We start from the raw sequence: 15,919 nt of genomic DNA on the forward strand, positions 1-15,919 counted from the left end.
TATCTATCTGCACCTAAGTATCATTATATAGGCAGAATTTCGCCTCTGTTTTACGAGAACTAATATACAAAAGTGCACATACTAAGTATACATTTCTTATTGGACCTTTTACAGGGTCAACGGGGGGGGGGGGGAGGCGTTTCCTGGAAGTTTTCAAGAGAGACACCCCCCCCCCGAATTGAGAAAAAATAGACTATCGGTTTAAATGATTATAATCATCTATGAGAAAAAATTTGGATATTACGATCAGACTTGGATTTGCCTGTGGAATCGAAAGCGCTCTAAAAAGCGAAGCTTCAAACCCATGATTAAATATTTTCGCTTAGTCGACCTCAAAACAATAAACATAATTTACCGCGGAAGTCACTGAATTCAAACTTATTTGACTGCAAAGTGCAAATCTTGTTGTTCGGTTGGTGGGGCCGTGGGGGCATATCCACTCCCCCCTCCCACCCACCCTTAATTTCTCGCCACCCCTCCCCCCCCCCCCCCCCTCGCGGACGTGACAAAATTACCTCCCAACGGCACCCTTGGTCGAAACAGGGAGGTGCATGGGAGGGATACAAATTAGATACACAAGCACCGACCAGTCCGCCCGTAACCCCTCCTGTATGCTATGTGGTCTTGGATTCCTTATAAGAGCGGGAACGCACATCACACTATGAATGCACAAACGCACACTTGGACTTCTCGGTACAGGTAATTATTTTGTATCAACAACATCCATCGAATTGTGTGCAGATATAGTTCGGCTCGCACGCTGTAAACTATTCATGAGTGCTTCGATGGATTTAGTTGAATAGTTGCATAGTTGCATATTTTTTTATGTTTGTATATGCGTTCTGATTGGTTAAAACGGCACAATACATCCATATTTTCGATGGTTGTATAGTAACCAAACGGCAATTCATATTTGTCTTCTATCGATGCTTCTGTGATTGTTGATATTTGACTCGTTTGGCGATTCGAATAAAAGTTCGTTAGATCGAGATGGAGAATACAAAGCCACTTTCAGGAGCAGATCCAGGTGCTGAAATGTCTGAAAACAAGTTCAAAGATGACACTGCTAGGTCGTCTGAAAACAGCAAGGTATGCATTGTAATTAACCGGAGTTAATAGCGCTCTGAGCCTGAAAAACGCCATAGTACTATAATAGTAGCTCTATACAATCATGTGCGATATTTTTTTATTTCAAATGTGATTTGTCTATTTCTAATAGAGATTCCTGCACTTGCAGGGACAGTGGTCATTATATGGTGGTGTATGCGCACCGGTATGCGCATGACCTCAATTCGTGTACAGTTCCAATCTGAGCAAAATCAGTAAGATTTCGAAAAATTGATATGAAAGAGGACCCTAAAATTACCCAGAGACAACATTTTCTTTGGAATCGGGTTTGAAATTGTGAGAATATTTAGAAAAGATCGGCAAATTTGCTGCCTTTTGCGTCCGTTTCGAAATTTTAAAACTATATCGAAGTTATACCGACAACGACAAGGGTCAAATAATCTTCAAGTCGAGAGAAGATGTCATCAAAATTGTAAATAAAAATTGATACCAACTGATTAGGTGATATTTTGGTAACCCGACACATGCTCCGCCGACGATTGCTCCGCCGACATTTACTCCGCAAAACGCGAAAATTGCTCCGCGACATTTGCTCCTCGACATTTGCTCCGCCGACAATTGCTCCGCCGACATTTGCTCCGCCGACATATGCTCCGCCGACATTTGCTCCGCCGACATTTGCTCCGCCGACAATTACTCCGCCGACAATTGCTCCGCCGACATTTGCTCCGCCGACAATTGCTCCGCCGACAATTGCTCCGCAAAACGCGACGATTGCTCCGGTGACAAATTCTCCTCGAACGACAGTTGCTCCGCCGACATTTGCTCCGCCGACAATTGCTCCGCCGACAATTGCTCCGCAAAAAGCGATAATTGCTCCGGTGACATTTGCTCCGCCGACAATTGCTCCGCCAACAGTTGCTCCGCCGACATTTGCTCCGCCTGAAGCGACACTTGCTCCGGTGACAATGTTGATGATAATGATAATAACTAGATTTGTAATACTTGTTTTGAACAAGAAAAGGTGGGGCCGTGGGCTGGTCTAACTAAAATTTGAGACAAAATAAAGGGCACATTTAAGATAGCTTATTGCAGGCGCGTACGCAGGGGGGGGGGGGTGTTTGGGGGGGGTTCCCCCCCCCCCCCTTTGGTATTTTAATGTGTGTAAACCCCCCTAAAAAAAATCTAAACCCCCCCCCCCTTTGGTTTTTTTTTTTTTTTTTTTTTTTTTTTAATTATTAAAAAAAAAAAAAAAGGCCCCCATGGCTGACCTAAGAAAGGTGACCTTACCCCCCCCCCCCAGCGAAGTAAAATTTTGAGACCCAAAAAAAAAAAAAAGTGTCCTCTTAACTCCCCCCCCCCCCCCCCCCCCCCCCCCCCCCCCCCCCCCCGCTTATTCAGCGGTCGGTTGAGTCGTTGCGATTTTTTTGGGACCAAAACAATTTAAAAAAAAGTGTCCTCTTACCCCCCCCCCCCCCACCGAGCGACTTTCCGGCTGGCTGAGTCGTTGCGATTTTTTTTTGGACTCCCTAAAAAAAAAAAAAGTGTCCGCTTACCCCCCCCCCCCCCCCCCCCCCCCCCCCCCCCCCCCCCCACTGAGCGACTTTTTGGCCGGCGCGCGATTTTCAAATTTTCCTGAGTCGTTGCGAAATTTTGGACCCGATTTTAAACCCCCCCCCCCCCCCTTGAAAAAATCCTGCGTACGCCACTGGCTTATTGTCTCAGCTACAACATACTCGAAGTTCAGCGTAAACCGAGCTAAAACGACGGAGATATTGCTCGCGAAAGACGGGAATGTAGAATCCAGTTTTGAAAAAAGTCATGTCCCATATATAGAGAATACACGCAAAAGGTGAAAAATTGATATTCCTCCTTTAATCGCAAAAATACGCCATGATGCTTTTGTCAAAATGAAAAATTGTGAAGACAGCATTCGAAGAAGATTGTCCCAGCTAGAACATATCAAAAATTGAAGACAAAATTGATCAATATTTACAGAGATACAATCAATTTTCAAAAAAAATGCTGACGTCATAATATGCAAATTGAAATTATGAGTTCGGAGGCTATTATGATGACGTCGTGAGTTAATTGAGGGTCAAATGAGACATGAAATCTTATCTCCGATTCATACTCTATCAACATATGAAAAAATAGGGGTCACCTTACATTCTAAAGAGCTACAATGGATTTTGTAAGGGCATGATTTTTTTCCCTTATATGCTATGTATTACAAGAGCTCGCACGCACGGACATGTATCTTAAACGGACCCTCACTCCGTTATTAAAGGTATTACAAAGTTGTGGTATGGGGTCATGAATTTGGTTCAAATTAACAATTTCGGAAGCATATGTGTTCCTACAATATTCATTGATCGTTGTCGCGGTTGAAATCGAGTCTAAAGTTATGAAATTATAAATAATAAACTCTTAATGTTGTAGAGCTCCCTCTCAAGGTCAAGATATTAATTTAGCTATGAAACAATGTTTATTGACTGAAATCGATCGATTAGCTATTCCCGTTTGGAAATTATATATCACAACTACATACTCTGAAATTTTCATGGTCGCAGCTACCATTGTACGGCCATAGGCGCTATTTGAAATTTATCAAAATTTACCGGGAGCATCGGTAAATGTTTATATTCAATTTTTCTCGAAAACAGAAGAGTTTTAGGGGCTAATTTTTTTAGTGCTTATAATACATCCACAGGGGCATCCAAATATAACAAAATTGTAAAGAATCACTATCCACCCAATTTTCAAAATTTCCCAAAAATTGGTATTACCTTTAATGGTCAGAAAAAGGTGAACAAGGTATCAAAATGCTTGAAAAAATGTGCTAAATAAGATGACGAAGAAAATTTGGCGATTCTGTTTTGCAAAATGTCAGAACGCGCGTAAACGCGCGCGCATGCGCGTGTGCGAGATATTTTATAAAATGCTTTAAATGGCCTAAAACGTATGCTAAATGATTTTGAGGTTTTTTTTTGCATTTTGAAATTTTGCGCGCGGACGTACGCGTACGCGCGCATTTTTTTGACCTTATATTGACCGGACGAATATTGACCTTAATCATGATAAATATGAATCAAAATGGCTTTTGGTTATGAAGATTTGATCATGAGTTGATTTTCAGAAAAAAATACAAAATGGCGCCTAGATGACGTCATATGCCTATACATATATGTGTGCCAAATTTGAGCCATTTTCAAGTAATCGTGCTTACAAAAAAATGGTTTGAAATAAGTAAAATAAATAATAAAGGCAATTCTAACGAAATTATAAGGTGTTCTGTACGCTATACAGCCCACCTGATAATAAAGGCAATTTTAACAAAATTATAAGGAGGTCTGTATTAGATACAGCCCACCTAATAATAAAGGCAATTTTAACAAAATTATAAGGTGGTCTGTATTAGATACAGCCCACCTGATAATAAATAAAGGCAATTCTAACGAAATTATAAGGTGGTCTGTACGATATACAGCCCACCTGATAAATAAATAAAGGTAATTCTAACGAAATTATAAGGTGGTTTGTACGATATACAGCCCATCTGATGAATAAATAAATAATAAAGGCAAATCTAACGAAATTATAAGGTAATCTGTACGATATACAGCCTACCTAACAATAAAGAATAATAAAGGCGATTTTAACAAAATTATAAGTTGGTCTGTATAAGATACAGCCAACCTGATAATAAAGGCAAATCTAACGAAATTATAAGGTGGTCTGTACGATATATAGCCCACCTGATAATAAATAAATAAATAAACAAAGGCAATTCTAACGAAATTATAAGGTGGTCTGTACGATATACAGCCCACCTGATAATTACAAAAATAAAATTAGTAACACCACCAACCATAATAATCATTGTTGTCATTATTATTGTGATACTGCTTCTAGTACTACTCCTACTACATGTACTAGGAAGAAGGAGGGGAAGAGGAAGAATCTTATTGTTTCTTTTTTGTATTATCGAGGCATACAAATGCACAGGGAGGTAAGAGAGGGAAAAGTAAGGCGACGAAGAGGGAGAGAGAGAGGGAGAGAGAACGAGAGGGGGTAGCCTATGGCCCGGATTCAAATTCAGTTCTCTTTAATTTATTTGACCCAGTACTGATGATCATAATTTTATCTACCATGTGTACGCCATGTGTACGCCACACCGAATAGCACTAGCTCACATTTTGTTATTGTTGTCAAGAACTTATTGGCATCCAGCCAGTAGATTTTCATCATGTGTTTGATCTTGTATTGAAAAAAGATCAAACACATCATCATAATCTACAGAGTGCAACCAAAAATTTCTTAACAACTATTGAAATTTCTTTCAGGAAGCCTAACAATAAAAGCTGTTTTTGATTCAAAGAGCATCGTAGAGACGATGAACAAATAAGAATAATAATACATTCACTTCTATTTCCCCCGCCAAATAATCCGAACAAAAGAATCAACCGAGGGTAATCAACTGTTAAACGAATTTATCATGAGTCCTTGAAAAATTAATTAATACTGCTTGTCAAATATTATTGAAGAACAGCAAAGGCGAACGCGATAGTCGCTACAATTAAGAAATCATTGCTTGCCTTGCTTTTCTCTCAAAATTACCGTGAGATATCAAGCTACATAGAATTATGATCGACACATAAGATATTGTCTTGAAAACAGTCAGAAACATTAGAACTTAAATGAATAAAACATAATGCAAATGAATAAGACTAGAATGAATAGGACACAAGTTTCTACCATTTAAATCATCCAGTACCAAATACCTGAGCAAAATTCAAACCAGATGCATTAAATGGTAAACTTAAAGACAATGATTCATGACAATTGTCAATTGTCATGAGTTTATCGTCTAGGCGTATTGTAAAAGATAATCAGAATAATAATGATCAGAATGATACCTCTACTATAAGGCCTAATTCTACATGTACTATAATACACTACTGCCATTGTAGATTATGCTGATAATACAAATGATAATAATGATATGATAACAATTATAATAATACTATATACTTATACTAATCGTCATCAAAATCATCATGTTCATATTCATCATAATGATAACAATAATGATGATTATAATAATTACAGTAATAACTTATCTTAACGATAATAATCATGATAAGGATAATAATCACAATAACAAACATAATAATTACAAAAATAACATTAGTAACACCACCAACCATAATAATCATTGTTGTCATTATTATTGTGATACTACTTCTAGTACTACTCCTACTACATGTACTAGGAAGATGGAGGGGAAGAAGAAGAATCTTATTGTTTCTTTTTTGTATTATCGAGGCATACAAATGCACAGGGAGGTAAGAGAGGGAAAAGTAAGGCGACGAAGAGGGAGAGAGAAAGGGAGAGAGAACGAGAGGGGGTAGCCTATGGCCCGGGTTCAAATTCAGTTCTCTTTAATTTATTTGACCCAGTACTGATGATCATAATTTTATCTACCATGTGTACGCCATGTGTACGCCACACCGAATAGCACTAGCTCACATTTTGTTATTGTTGTCAAGAACTTATTGGCATCCAGCCAGTAGATTTTCTTCATGTGTTTGATCTTGTATTAAAAAAAAGATCAAACACATCATCATAATCTACAGAGTGCAACCAAAAAATTCTTAACAACAATTGAAATTTCTTTCAGGAAGCCTAACACTAAAAGCTGTTTTTGTTTCAAAGGGCATCGTAGAGACGATGAACAAATAAGAATAATAATACATTCACTAATACATTTTCAATAATACATTTTCCCCGCCAAATAATCCGAACAAAAGAATCAACCGAGGGTAATCAACTGTTAAACGAATGTATCTTGAGTCCTTGAAAAATTAATTAATACTGCTTGTCAAATATTATTGAAGAACAGCAAAGGCGAACGCGATTGTCGCTACAATTCAGAAATCATTGCTTGCATTGCTTTTCTCTCAAAATTACCGTGAGATATCAAGCTACATAGAACTATGATCGACAAAAAAAATATTGTCTTGAAAACAGTCAGAAACATTAGAACTTGAATGAATAAAACATAATGCAAATGAATAAGACTAGAATGAATAGGACACAAGTTCATTTCTACCATTTAAATCATCACGTACCAAATACCTGAGCAAAATTCGAACCAGATGCATTTAATGGTAAGCTTAAAGACAATGATTCATGACAATTGTAAATTGTCGTGAGTTTATCGTCTATATAGACGTATTGCAAAAGATAATCAGGATAATAAGGATCAGAATGATACCTCTACTACTAGGCCTACTTCTAAATGAATATATTATACTACTGCCATTGTAGAATGCTGATAATACAGATGATAATAATGATATGATTAACAATTATAACTAGACTTTAATTCGTCACTTTGACGAATTAGGTGATACGTATGCTAATTTTGTATCATGAAAGTGTGTCGATGATGATCTAATGATAATATTCATAAATACATTAATAAAGATATTGATGATGATGATTTATTTGTTTTAAATGACGATGAAAATGATTAAAAGTGGTATAGCGCCCCCTTCATGAATTCGATAGACAATTGTTATATGATTAATTTACTAAACAAGCTCAAATTTTCGCCTGATTGCAGAGCCTACCAATCATTGAACTGATATTTCGACGCACTACATACGCAACATAATGAACAAGTCTAGACTGGAATGTAGTATCATTCACCTCCCATAGGCATAAGACGGATATTAAGCAAACAATCTAATGACGTCATCAAAATGAATAAATATTGGTAATAATCTTGTGAAGAATTGTCTCAGCTACAACGTATCAAAATTTAGAAGAAAATTGATCAATATTTGCAGAGATACAATCATTTTCTGTAAATATGTTGACGTCATAATATGCAAATTCGTATTTTGACTTCCAAGGCCATTATGATGACGTTAAAATGTACTTAATGGCCAAATGAGAAATGAAATCATATCTCCGACTCATTTAATCAAAATAAAAGAACAATTGGGGGTCTAGGTGCATCCCAAAGAGCTGTGATGGATTTTGTGTAATCATGTTTTTGCCTATATAATGTATTACATGTGCTCGTGCGCACGGCAATTTATCTTAAAGTTGATATTCATTGATTTTAAAAACTAAATTTATTTATTATTGCAAAGTTGAAACTTTGGTTCGACAAGTTTATCAAAATTCAATGCTTGGAAATATTCGAAGTAACGATTATTATAAATTACAAAACGCTTAAATACAGCATGGGCATAGCACCGGAAGAGCTCTCCGAACGCTACTGAGATGTGTGAGATCACAGTATGGACATGACTTGCACAAGCAGACGATGCCCCATGACATCTCACACATTTTCAGTACCTGTGTTTTCATCTTTTCTTGAGTCCTTTCTCTTACTTCACTACCGTCATCCTGATACAACGAATCGTCTTCCTTTCTCTATATTTTGATGAAACGCCAAAATTTCAGCGCTTCGCGCAGGAGGGGAAAACTTCATTTAGACGAGTCGAGAACGGTACAATAAATCGTCTTCTTTTCCTAATAATTTAGGGAGGCCTAACACCGACACCCCCTAACGAGCGCGCTTCGCTTGCTCACTACCGCCCCTCCCTAAAATAAGATCCTAGCTCCGAGCCTGCATTAAAATATATAGCTATGATGTTGACTAGGTTGACAAAATAATTCGTATATTTATGTCGTCGAGGAAATTGATCATTTGCGCATACGCAAGTACTATAGATAGTCCATAGGAAAAACAATTTAGCCTTCGGCCCCGGGTTTATAGGGTTATTTGTAGATATTGAGACACTTAATTTTGTCGGTAATTGGTGGCTAGTTTTGTCGGTAATCGTTGGCCTCTACACCCCCCCCCCCCCCACTGAAAAAGGTCTAGCGACGCCCCTGATACGTACAATGTATTAGGTCATCGTGGAAGTTCTAGAAAGCAACAGGGGAGGGATCAAAATAAGCTTTGAAGGGCACTTATACGTAAAGAAGAGAACCCATTCAGACGGGAAAATTAGATGGCAGCCTTTTTGCTTATTCCCATTTATACAAATCATTTTGTTGCAGTTTGATGTCAGTTCTTCACGATAAGCCAATTGCTCTTCTTCCGGTGGTTCCGTGAGTCCCTTAAAGTCAGTGAAAACAAAGTACTCGAATGAGACGGGGTGTTTTACACACTAATATATTATATAGTAAAGCTACATACACTTAACTGAAGGAAAGAAACCTATAGAAGACGGACTGGATATTATTGAAAATACTATTCTAAACAAGAATGTACTACATGTACTACATTACGTTACAATTTCACGAGAGAACTAGAACTCGAGAGGGGAAGAAAAGAAGAAGTGATGAAAATGAAAGAAGACTAATAGCATGAGAGGAAAGAAAAGAGCTAACAAGACAAGAAAGGGTGTAAAAAGGAAAAGAAAGAGCAAGAGAGAGAGAGAGAGAGAGATATCCTTGAGCTTTTGATCGGCTAATGAGTAATAAATGAAACAGATTTTGAGCGGAGTAATTATCTTTCGCTGGAGAACTTGCATAAGGAGCTAAAACTTGATGTTTTTTTAAATCAAACATTATGGGGAATAGCAAAAAACGGCTGGGCATTTATTGCACTAATTGCCAGAGGAGCATTCATGTCTTCCACGAAGCCGCACTTTTGGATCAGAGAGCAATTTAATTGTCGGCGGAGCATTGTCTTTTGCGGGGTACTTTTGGGGAGAAGCAACAATTATTGTCGTAGTAGCCTTTGTATTTTACGGGGCACTTTTTTAGCGGAGCAAATGTCGGCGGAGCAATTGTCGGCGGAGCAAATGTCACCGGAGCAATTGTCGCGTTTTGCGGAGCAATTGTCGGCGGAGCAAATGTCGGCGGAGCAATTGTCGGCGGAGCAATTGTCGGCGGAGCAAATGTCGGCGGAGCAAATGTCGGCGGAGGAATTGTCGGCGGAGCACATGTCGGCGGAGCACATGTCGGCGGAGCACATGTCGGCGGAGCAACTGTCGCGGAGCAACTGTCGCGGAGCAATTGTCGCGTTTTGCGGAGTAAATGTCGGCGGAGCAATCGTCGGCGGAGCATGTGTCATGGAACCGATATTTTGCCTTGCAAATTATGCAAATATCTTACATTTTGATGGATCGTTTCTTTTTTGATAAATCAGATGTAAACTCCCGTGCGCGAATTAAGGTCTCAGGGCTCAAATTAATTTTTTGTCCACGGGGGCTCTTCCCCCGAAAAAAGAGCCCCCGTGAGCCTTCTCACGGGCTCTTTTATTACTGACGGGGGCTCTTTTTTTATACAAATATCCATTTAATTGGTACCTATGATACTCCTCAATTATTTGCTATTTCATCATTATCATTTCAATCAGCATTTTCCCTCTTACAAATTTACAAGCTACATAGCTGTTACTGGCCTGTGTATATAATATATACGCATACAACACTGATCTTTATGATGTCTTTAACGTGACATACCAGAACAAAATTTGATTATCAGAATGTCATTTTGGAATACCTCTATACAAATACCACATTGTCTTTAGTCCGTATCAGTATTAGTATGATCCAATATAAAGCTATTATTCTTTATTTAATTCAGTATAATGCTTTTCCTCAAAAATAGTTTTGCTATTTTTTTAGGGTCGAGGCGTTACACGAACCCTGAACCATTGCAAAATGATGGTGGTTCTCTCTCTCTCTCTCTCTCTTTATTTTAATTATGCATTATCAACTACATATAAAGCAGCAACCAAAAACTTAGGGTTATCTGAGATAGGTGAAAGTAAGAGTTAAAAAGAAAGTCATGCTAAAACGGCGCTTCACTTCCCACCGCCCCCTGAAAAAAATAAAATAGATTAGTAGTCCTCCTCTCCAGAATCCACCTCCCCCCCCCCCCGCTTTAATATCACATTTTCACTTGGCAGCCCAAGGGGGCCGGGGATGGGAGGAGGGGGTTAAACCCCCTACCCCCCCCCCCTACCGTAGATCTGCCCATGTTACCATATCATTCCACGACATTTTGGTCTTCCTCTTCTCCTCAAAAGGGACTTTTAGAGTTGCGTGGACGTGGACGTGGACGTGTTACGTCCTTTTAAGGCACTGGCAATCACATGTGACGTCCTTTTAAGCACTGGCAGTGCCTTAGAAGGATGTCACACGTTGCAGTCCACGTTCTCATCGTGCAAATCTAAAAGTCCCTAATATTGATTTACTGGTCGAGGTTTATTATTTGCTGACAACGAAAAACTTCTCCAGGCCATGACCATTATGTTTCTGCCCTTGCCCGATCGCCTCCAGCTCCAGCAGACATGGCGCGGCAGCGTGCGCACGCACCGCTACTAACGGCGCAGTAGGCCTGTAACCACTGCTGACGGCGGCACTGCACTGCGAGCTGAATCTTGCACGCCTATAATCTTAGTTCCATTTCATTGGTTTAAGGTTTGAAAATTGAAACTCAATATAACTCTATAACAGAAAAGATTATCTTTATTTTATAATTCCACCGGGGCGATTTTTAATTTTGCAATCGCCCCCGTGAGCAACCTGACGGGGGCGATTTTGTAGCTCACGGGGGCGAATCGCCCACCGCCCCCGTGTATTTTGAGCGCTGTAAGGTCTCGTTTTTTTAAATGACTTCTTCGTTAGTTGACCGCATGCCGGTCCGACATCGAATTCTTTGACGATAATTGTTCTAGTTGCACCAATTGTTAGTAAAGAAAACTTTGCAATCCATTTACTAATAATTGAACTAAATGAATGTGTGTAGAGTATGAGAAATATTGGATCGAATACAATCATGTACCACATTTCCTAACATTTCTTTTTTTCTCTGCAAACTTTGGTCATCCCATCATACGAGAAACGTACACCAGACTGTGACCAGAGGGGTGTTTCACAAAGATCCTTAGTTGAACTTATCTCTAAGTTGGACTTAAAAATTATGGAAAGCCGTTAGCATCTATGAAAATATTTTGTAAAAGTTATTTTAAAAGGCATACAATGTTGATTCAACTCATTCATATTTTCTATTATCAAGTAGATTTCATGTTCTTGATGTGGAATTTATAAAAAGTCTAAAATACTTGAATTTGCGCTTTTGAATATATTTAATTTTAAGGCTACAAAATGGCTATCCATGATGTTTGAGTCCAACTTAGATTTAAGTTTGACTGACTTGGCATCTTTGTGAAACATCCCCCAGCTGAACTTACAGGTTTAGTGAAGAAAGAAAAAGAGAAATATATAGAAGAAGAAGAAGAAGAAGAAGAAGAAGAAGAAGAAGAAGAAGAAGAAGAAGAGGAGGAGGAGGAGTAGGAGAAGAAGAAGAAGGAGAAGAAGGAGGAGTAGAACAAACGCCCAACAAACAGTCATGCTTTGAAATACTCTGCTGTACATACATGTATGGGGGGGGGGTATGTAGCTGGGGTCGCTTTGGCAGCATTGGCAAGACCTTTTATTGGAAGAAAAAGCAAATTGATATCAATGATTTTAACATCTGGAATTTGCACTTGATATACATACTCTGGTTTGATGGTTTGTTTTACCCGACACTGCTGTATATTAAAGGGAAAGTCCACCCCCAAAATAAGTTTGTTTCGATAGAGGCAGAATAATAAAAAAATCAGGTGAGTGAAAGTTTGAGCAAATTCTGAATGAAAATAAGAAAGTTATGAATTATTGAAGTTGTGATCAATCAAATACAAATTGGCAACTCTGTGACTTATTATACGAGCTCTCCTTCATTTGCTTTGTACATAATATTCCATAAAATCATGTTTTCTTCGTTATTGATGACGGAATATTTGTTCCTTGCAGGGGGAGTATAGAAACATATTTGCAATTATTATATTTAGGGTGCATGTATGGTTGAAATTTTTTTGAGGGAAAATGAAAATTTTAGATTTTTTTAGTACTGAGCAAATGGAAGTTGAGCTCGCATGATACGTCATAGAGTTGCCAATTTGTGTTTGATTGATCACAACTTCAATAATTCATAACTTTCTTATTTTCATTCAGAATTTGCTCATACTTTCACTCACCTGATTTTCTTATTATTCTGCCTCTATCGAAACAAACTTATTTTGGGGGTGGACTTTCCCTTTAAAGAAAGCATGTATATTATTGTAAGTAAGCAACCAGGGAACTGACGGTTCTAAGTCCTCTCCGATGGACATGGTATTTAGAATGAGGATGAGAACGGTCCTCTGGTTGCTATTACTAAACAAGCAATTATGCTTTCTTAGCAGTCAGGTAAAATAACCACCAGTCCACTACTATTCACAATTTCATCACTTTAGACTCGATTTCAACCGCGACAACGATCATTGAATATTGTAAAATCGCATTATGCTTTCAATATGTTCATTTGAACCAAATTCATGATCCCATACCAAAACTTTGTATTACCTTTAACCACACTTTTAGTACTACAAAATGATTATAATTGCAGCACCAAGGTGTATTTTAAATAATACATCGTGGCAAAGAATGTCAAATCTCAGCAATCAATATCAGACATTTTTCTTCTGTTTCCTCATTTGTTTATCAGACTTTAGGTGTGGCCTATACTTGCAGCAGTTGGACTAAGCGCAAGCTGAGCCGAAAAGAGATCATTGGAGATTTCTTAAAACGTTCTGATGAAGGTAATCAATCAAATTAGTCTTCAGGGGAGGGGGGGGGGGTGTTCACAAACACTAAGATCGACTTTAAGTTGAACTTAATTATAGCAGGCTATTCATGCCACTGTGCTCTCACTATTGGTCTCTCGATAATGGTCTTTAGATATTTTTTTCCTTCAATAATTAACTTTAAAAAAAATGTAAGTTCTATAGATTTGTGACCACGATTTATATGTCCCTTGAGAGACCAATGGCAGTAAACGGTGAGAACAAACAATGGCATGAACAGCCTGCCATAGTTAAGTCCAACTTAAAGTCGATCTGTCTTTGTGGAACACCTCCTGCTGTACAAATACTGACTTCTGTATGGGGCACGGTCTTACTATTGCCCAAAGTGATCTTGAAACTATACTGCTCCCCTATATACGAAGTCGAGGAGAAACAGATCACCGGGGAGCTAAAATTTGAAGTGATACTCTCCTATCTGCTACTTAAAGGTATAGACCAGTTTTGGAAACGCCCCCCCTCTCAAATCATGGTCACAAATCTACATTTTTTGATAATTCATTATCTAAAGATCATAGTGGTGAGAGCAACCAGTGGCATATTATGGCCTGTCATAGTTAAAGGTAAAGACCAGTATTGGAAACGCCCCAATTTCAAAAAAATGAAATGGAAGCTCTTATTACCAATCATGTGAAAGAATATGTTTTGACTAGTACTTGATGATACAAATTTTGCCGGGAAACCGCCTACTAATTGATATATTTGGTAAATTAACATATCTATCCGGCCTGGATAGATATCGAGTGGTCCCATATGCGTCTTTCTGTGTACAGTGCTTGTAACTTTACCAAGACTGGGCCAAATTTCTTATCATTTTGATGATTCCAGTACCTTGCAGTACACACAATACAATACAATCACATTACCAGAACTGGTCGATACCTTCAAACAAAATTATTTCAAGTATTATTAGTAGTAGTAGTATCAGTAGTAGTAGTAGTAGTAGTAGTAGTAGTAGTAGTACGAAGTAGTAGTAGGCTAGTAGTAGTAGTAGTAGTAGTAGTAGTAGTAGGCCTAGTAGTCGTAGTGTTTTTATAAATAATAATAATATATATATATATATATTATTAGAATCTGTGTCATACTCATATAACATATCTTGTGTTTAAATATAAGTAAATTATTTTCTTAATGTTCATTTGCAGAATCAGCAAAGTTTGTAGCAGAGCTAGGCCCTTCCCAAGCACAGCTTAACGTGGAATACGGAAGCGAAGAAAGAGAAAAAGTAGACATATTTTCACCCGTAGGAGCTGATAAAGGTAAATTCATTTACATTGGTGTTTACTTATTGATCAAGCAATAATCATGTATTCATTTTGTTTGTCGAATCAACATAGAATAATATAAAACACAAAATAGACATTGTTCATAAAAGTAAGTGACCAAATAATGTAGTGCTCTGTCATGATTATTGAGTACCCATTTACACCTGGGTGGAGGACGGCAAGTATTGATTGATGTCTTGCCAAAGGATCTTAGTGCTGGGCTAGAACGAGATTCAAGTGAATGAACCATTTCACCATGACACTCCACCGTCTCCGCCTGAACTTTTTAGCAGACAAATTTATTTATTTATTTATTTAGATTATCTTTGGCATGTGAATTATAGAGCGCTATATAAATGACTTTATTGTATTGTATTGTATTGTATTGTATTGTCTTTTACCCTTTTTCATCTTCTGTCCTTGTTTCTATCATCTACCTCAAATTCCGCCCTACCAACAACTTCTTCTCGTCTTCAAAAAGAATCTACAAAAAATAACCTATTCCGCTAATATATGCAAAGCACATTTAAAAATTCGTATTGAAAAATCATTAAATGCATTTTTATCATTTTTAAAATATTATTCATTATCGATATTATTATGAGTATCATTTATATAATTATCATCATCATTATCATTATTTTTTTTTAAAGATAAATATTATAATCATTAATATTATCTTCTTGTTCATCATTTTTTAATCATTATTATTATAATTATTACTATATTATCTTTCTTCTTTTTATTACAAGTGTAATAATAAAAAATTGTTTTGTAACTGAAGGACAAGTCGTGATTCTTATCGAAAATTTTACGCGCTTTATAGCTTGGCCCAATAATGAAGTTTATCGATCAATCAGTGATGGTGGACTTCACTTTT

General features: G+C 37.7%; 1 protein-coding gene across 1 annotated transcript; it reads left to right on the forward strand.

Annotated features, from left to right (window-relative positions):
* The first annotated feature begins 1,004 nt into the window (after positions 1–1,004).
* LOC115929212 lies at positions 1,005–15,641 on the forward strand. Its single transcript, XM_030997760.1, has 3 exons — positions 1,005–1,089; positions 13,639–13,732; positions 14,920–15,641. The coding sequence occupies exons 1-3, from the start codon at positions 1,036–1,038 to the stop codon at positions 15,075–15,077; spliced, it is 306 nt and encodes a 101-aa protein (XP_030853620.1). The 5' UTR covers positions 1,005–1,035; the 3' UTR covers positions 15,078–15,641.
* The last annotated feature ends 278 nt before the right edge of the window (positions 15,642–15,919 follow it).

The sequence above is a fragment of the Strongylocentrotus purpuratus genome, unplaced genomic scaffold (assembly GCF_000002235.5).
Source record: "Strongylocentrotus purpuratus isolate Spur 01 unplaced genomic scaffold, Spur_5.0 spur5_scaffold_4, whole genome shotgun sequence".
In the NCBI taxonomy this organism is placed as follows: Eukaryota; Metazoa; Echinodermata; class Echinoidea; order Camarodonta; family Strongylocentrotidae; genus Strongylocentrotus; species Strongylocentrotus purpuratus.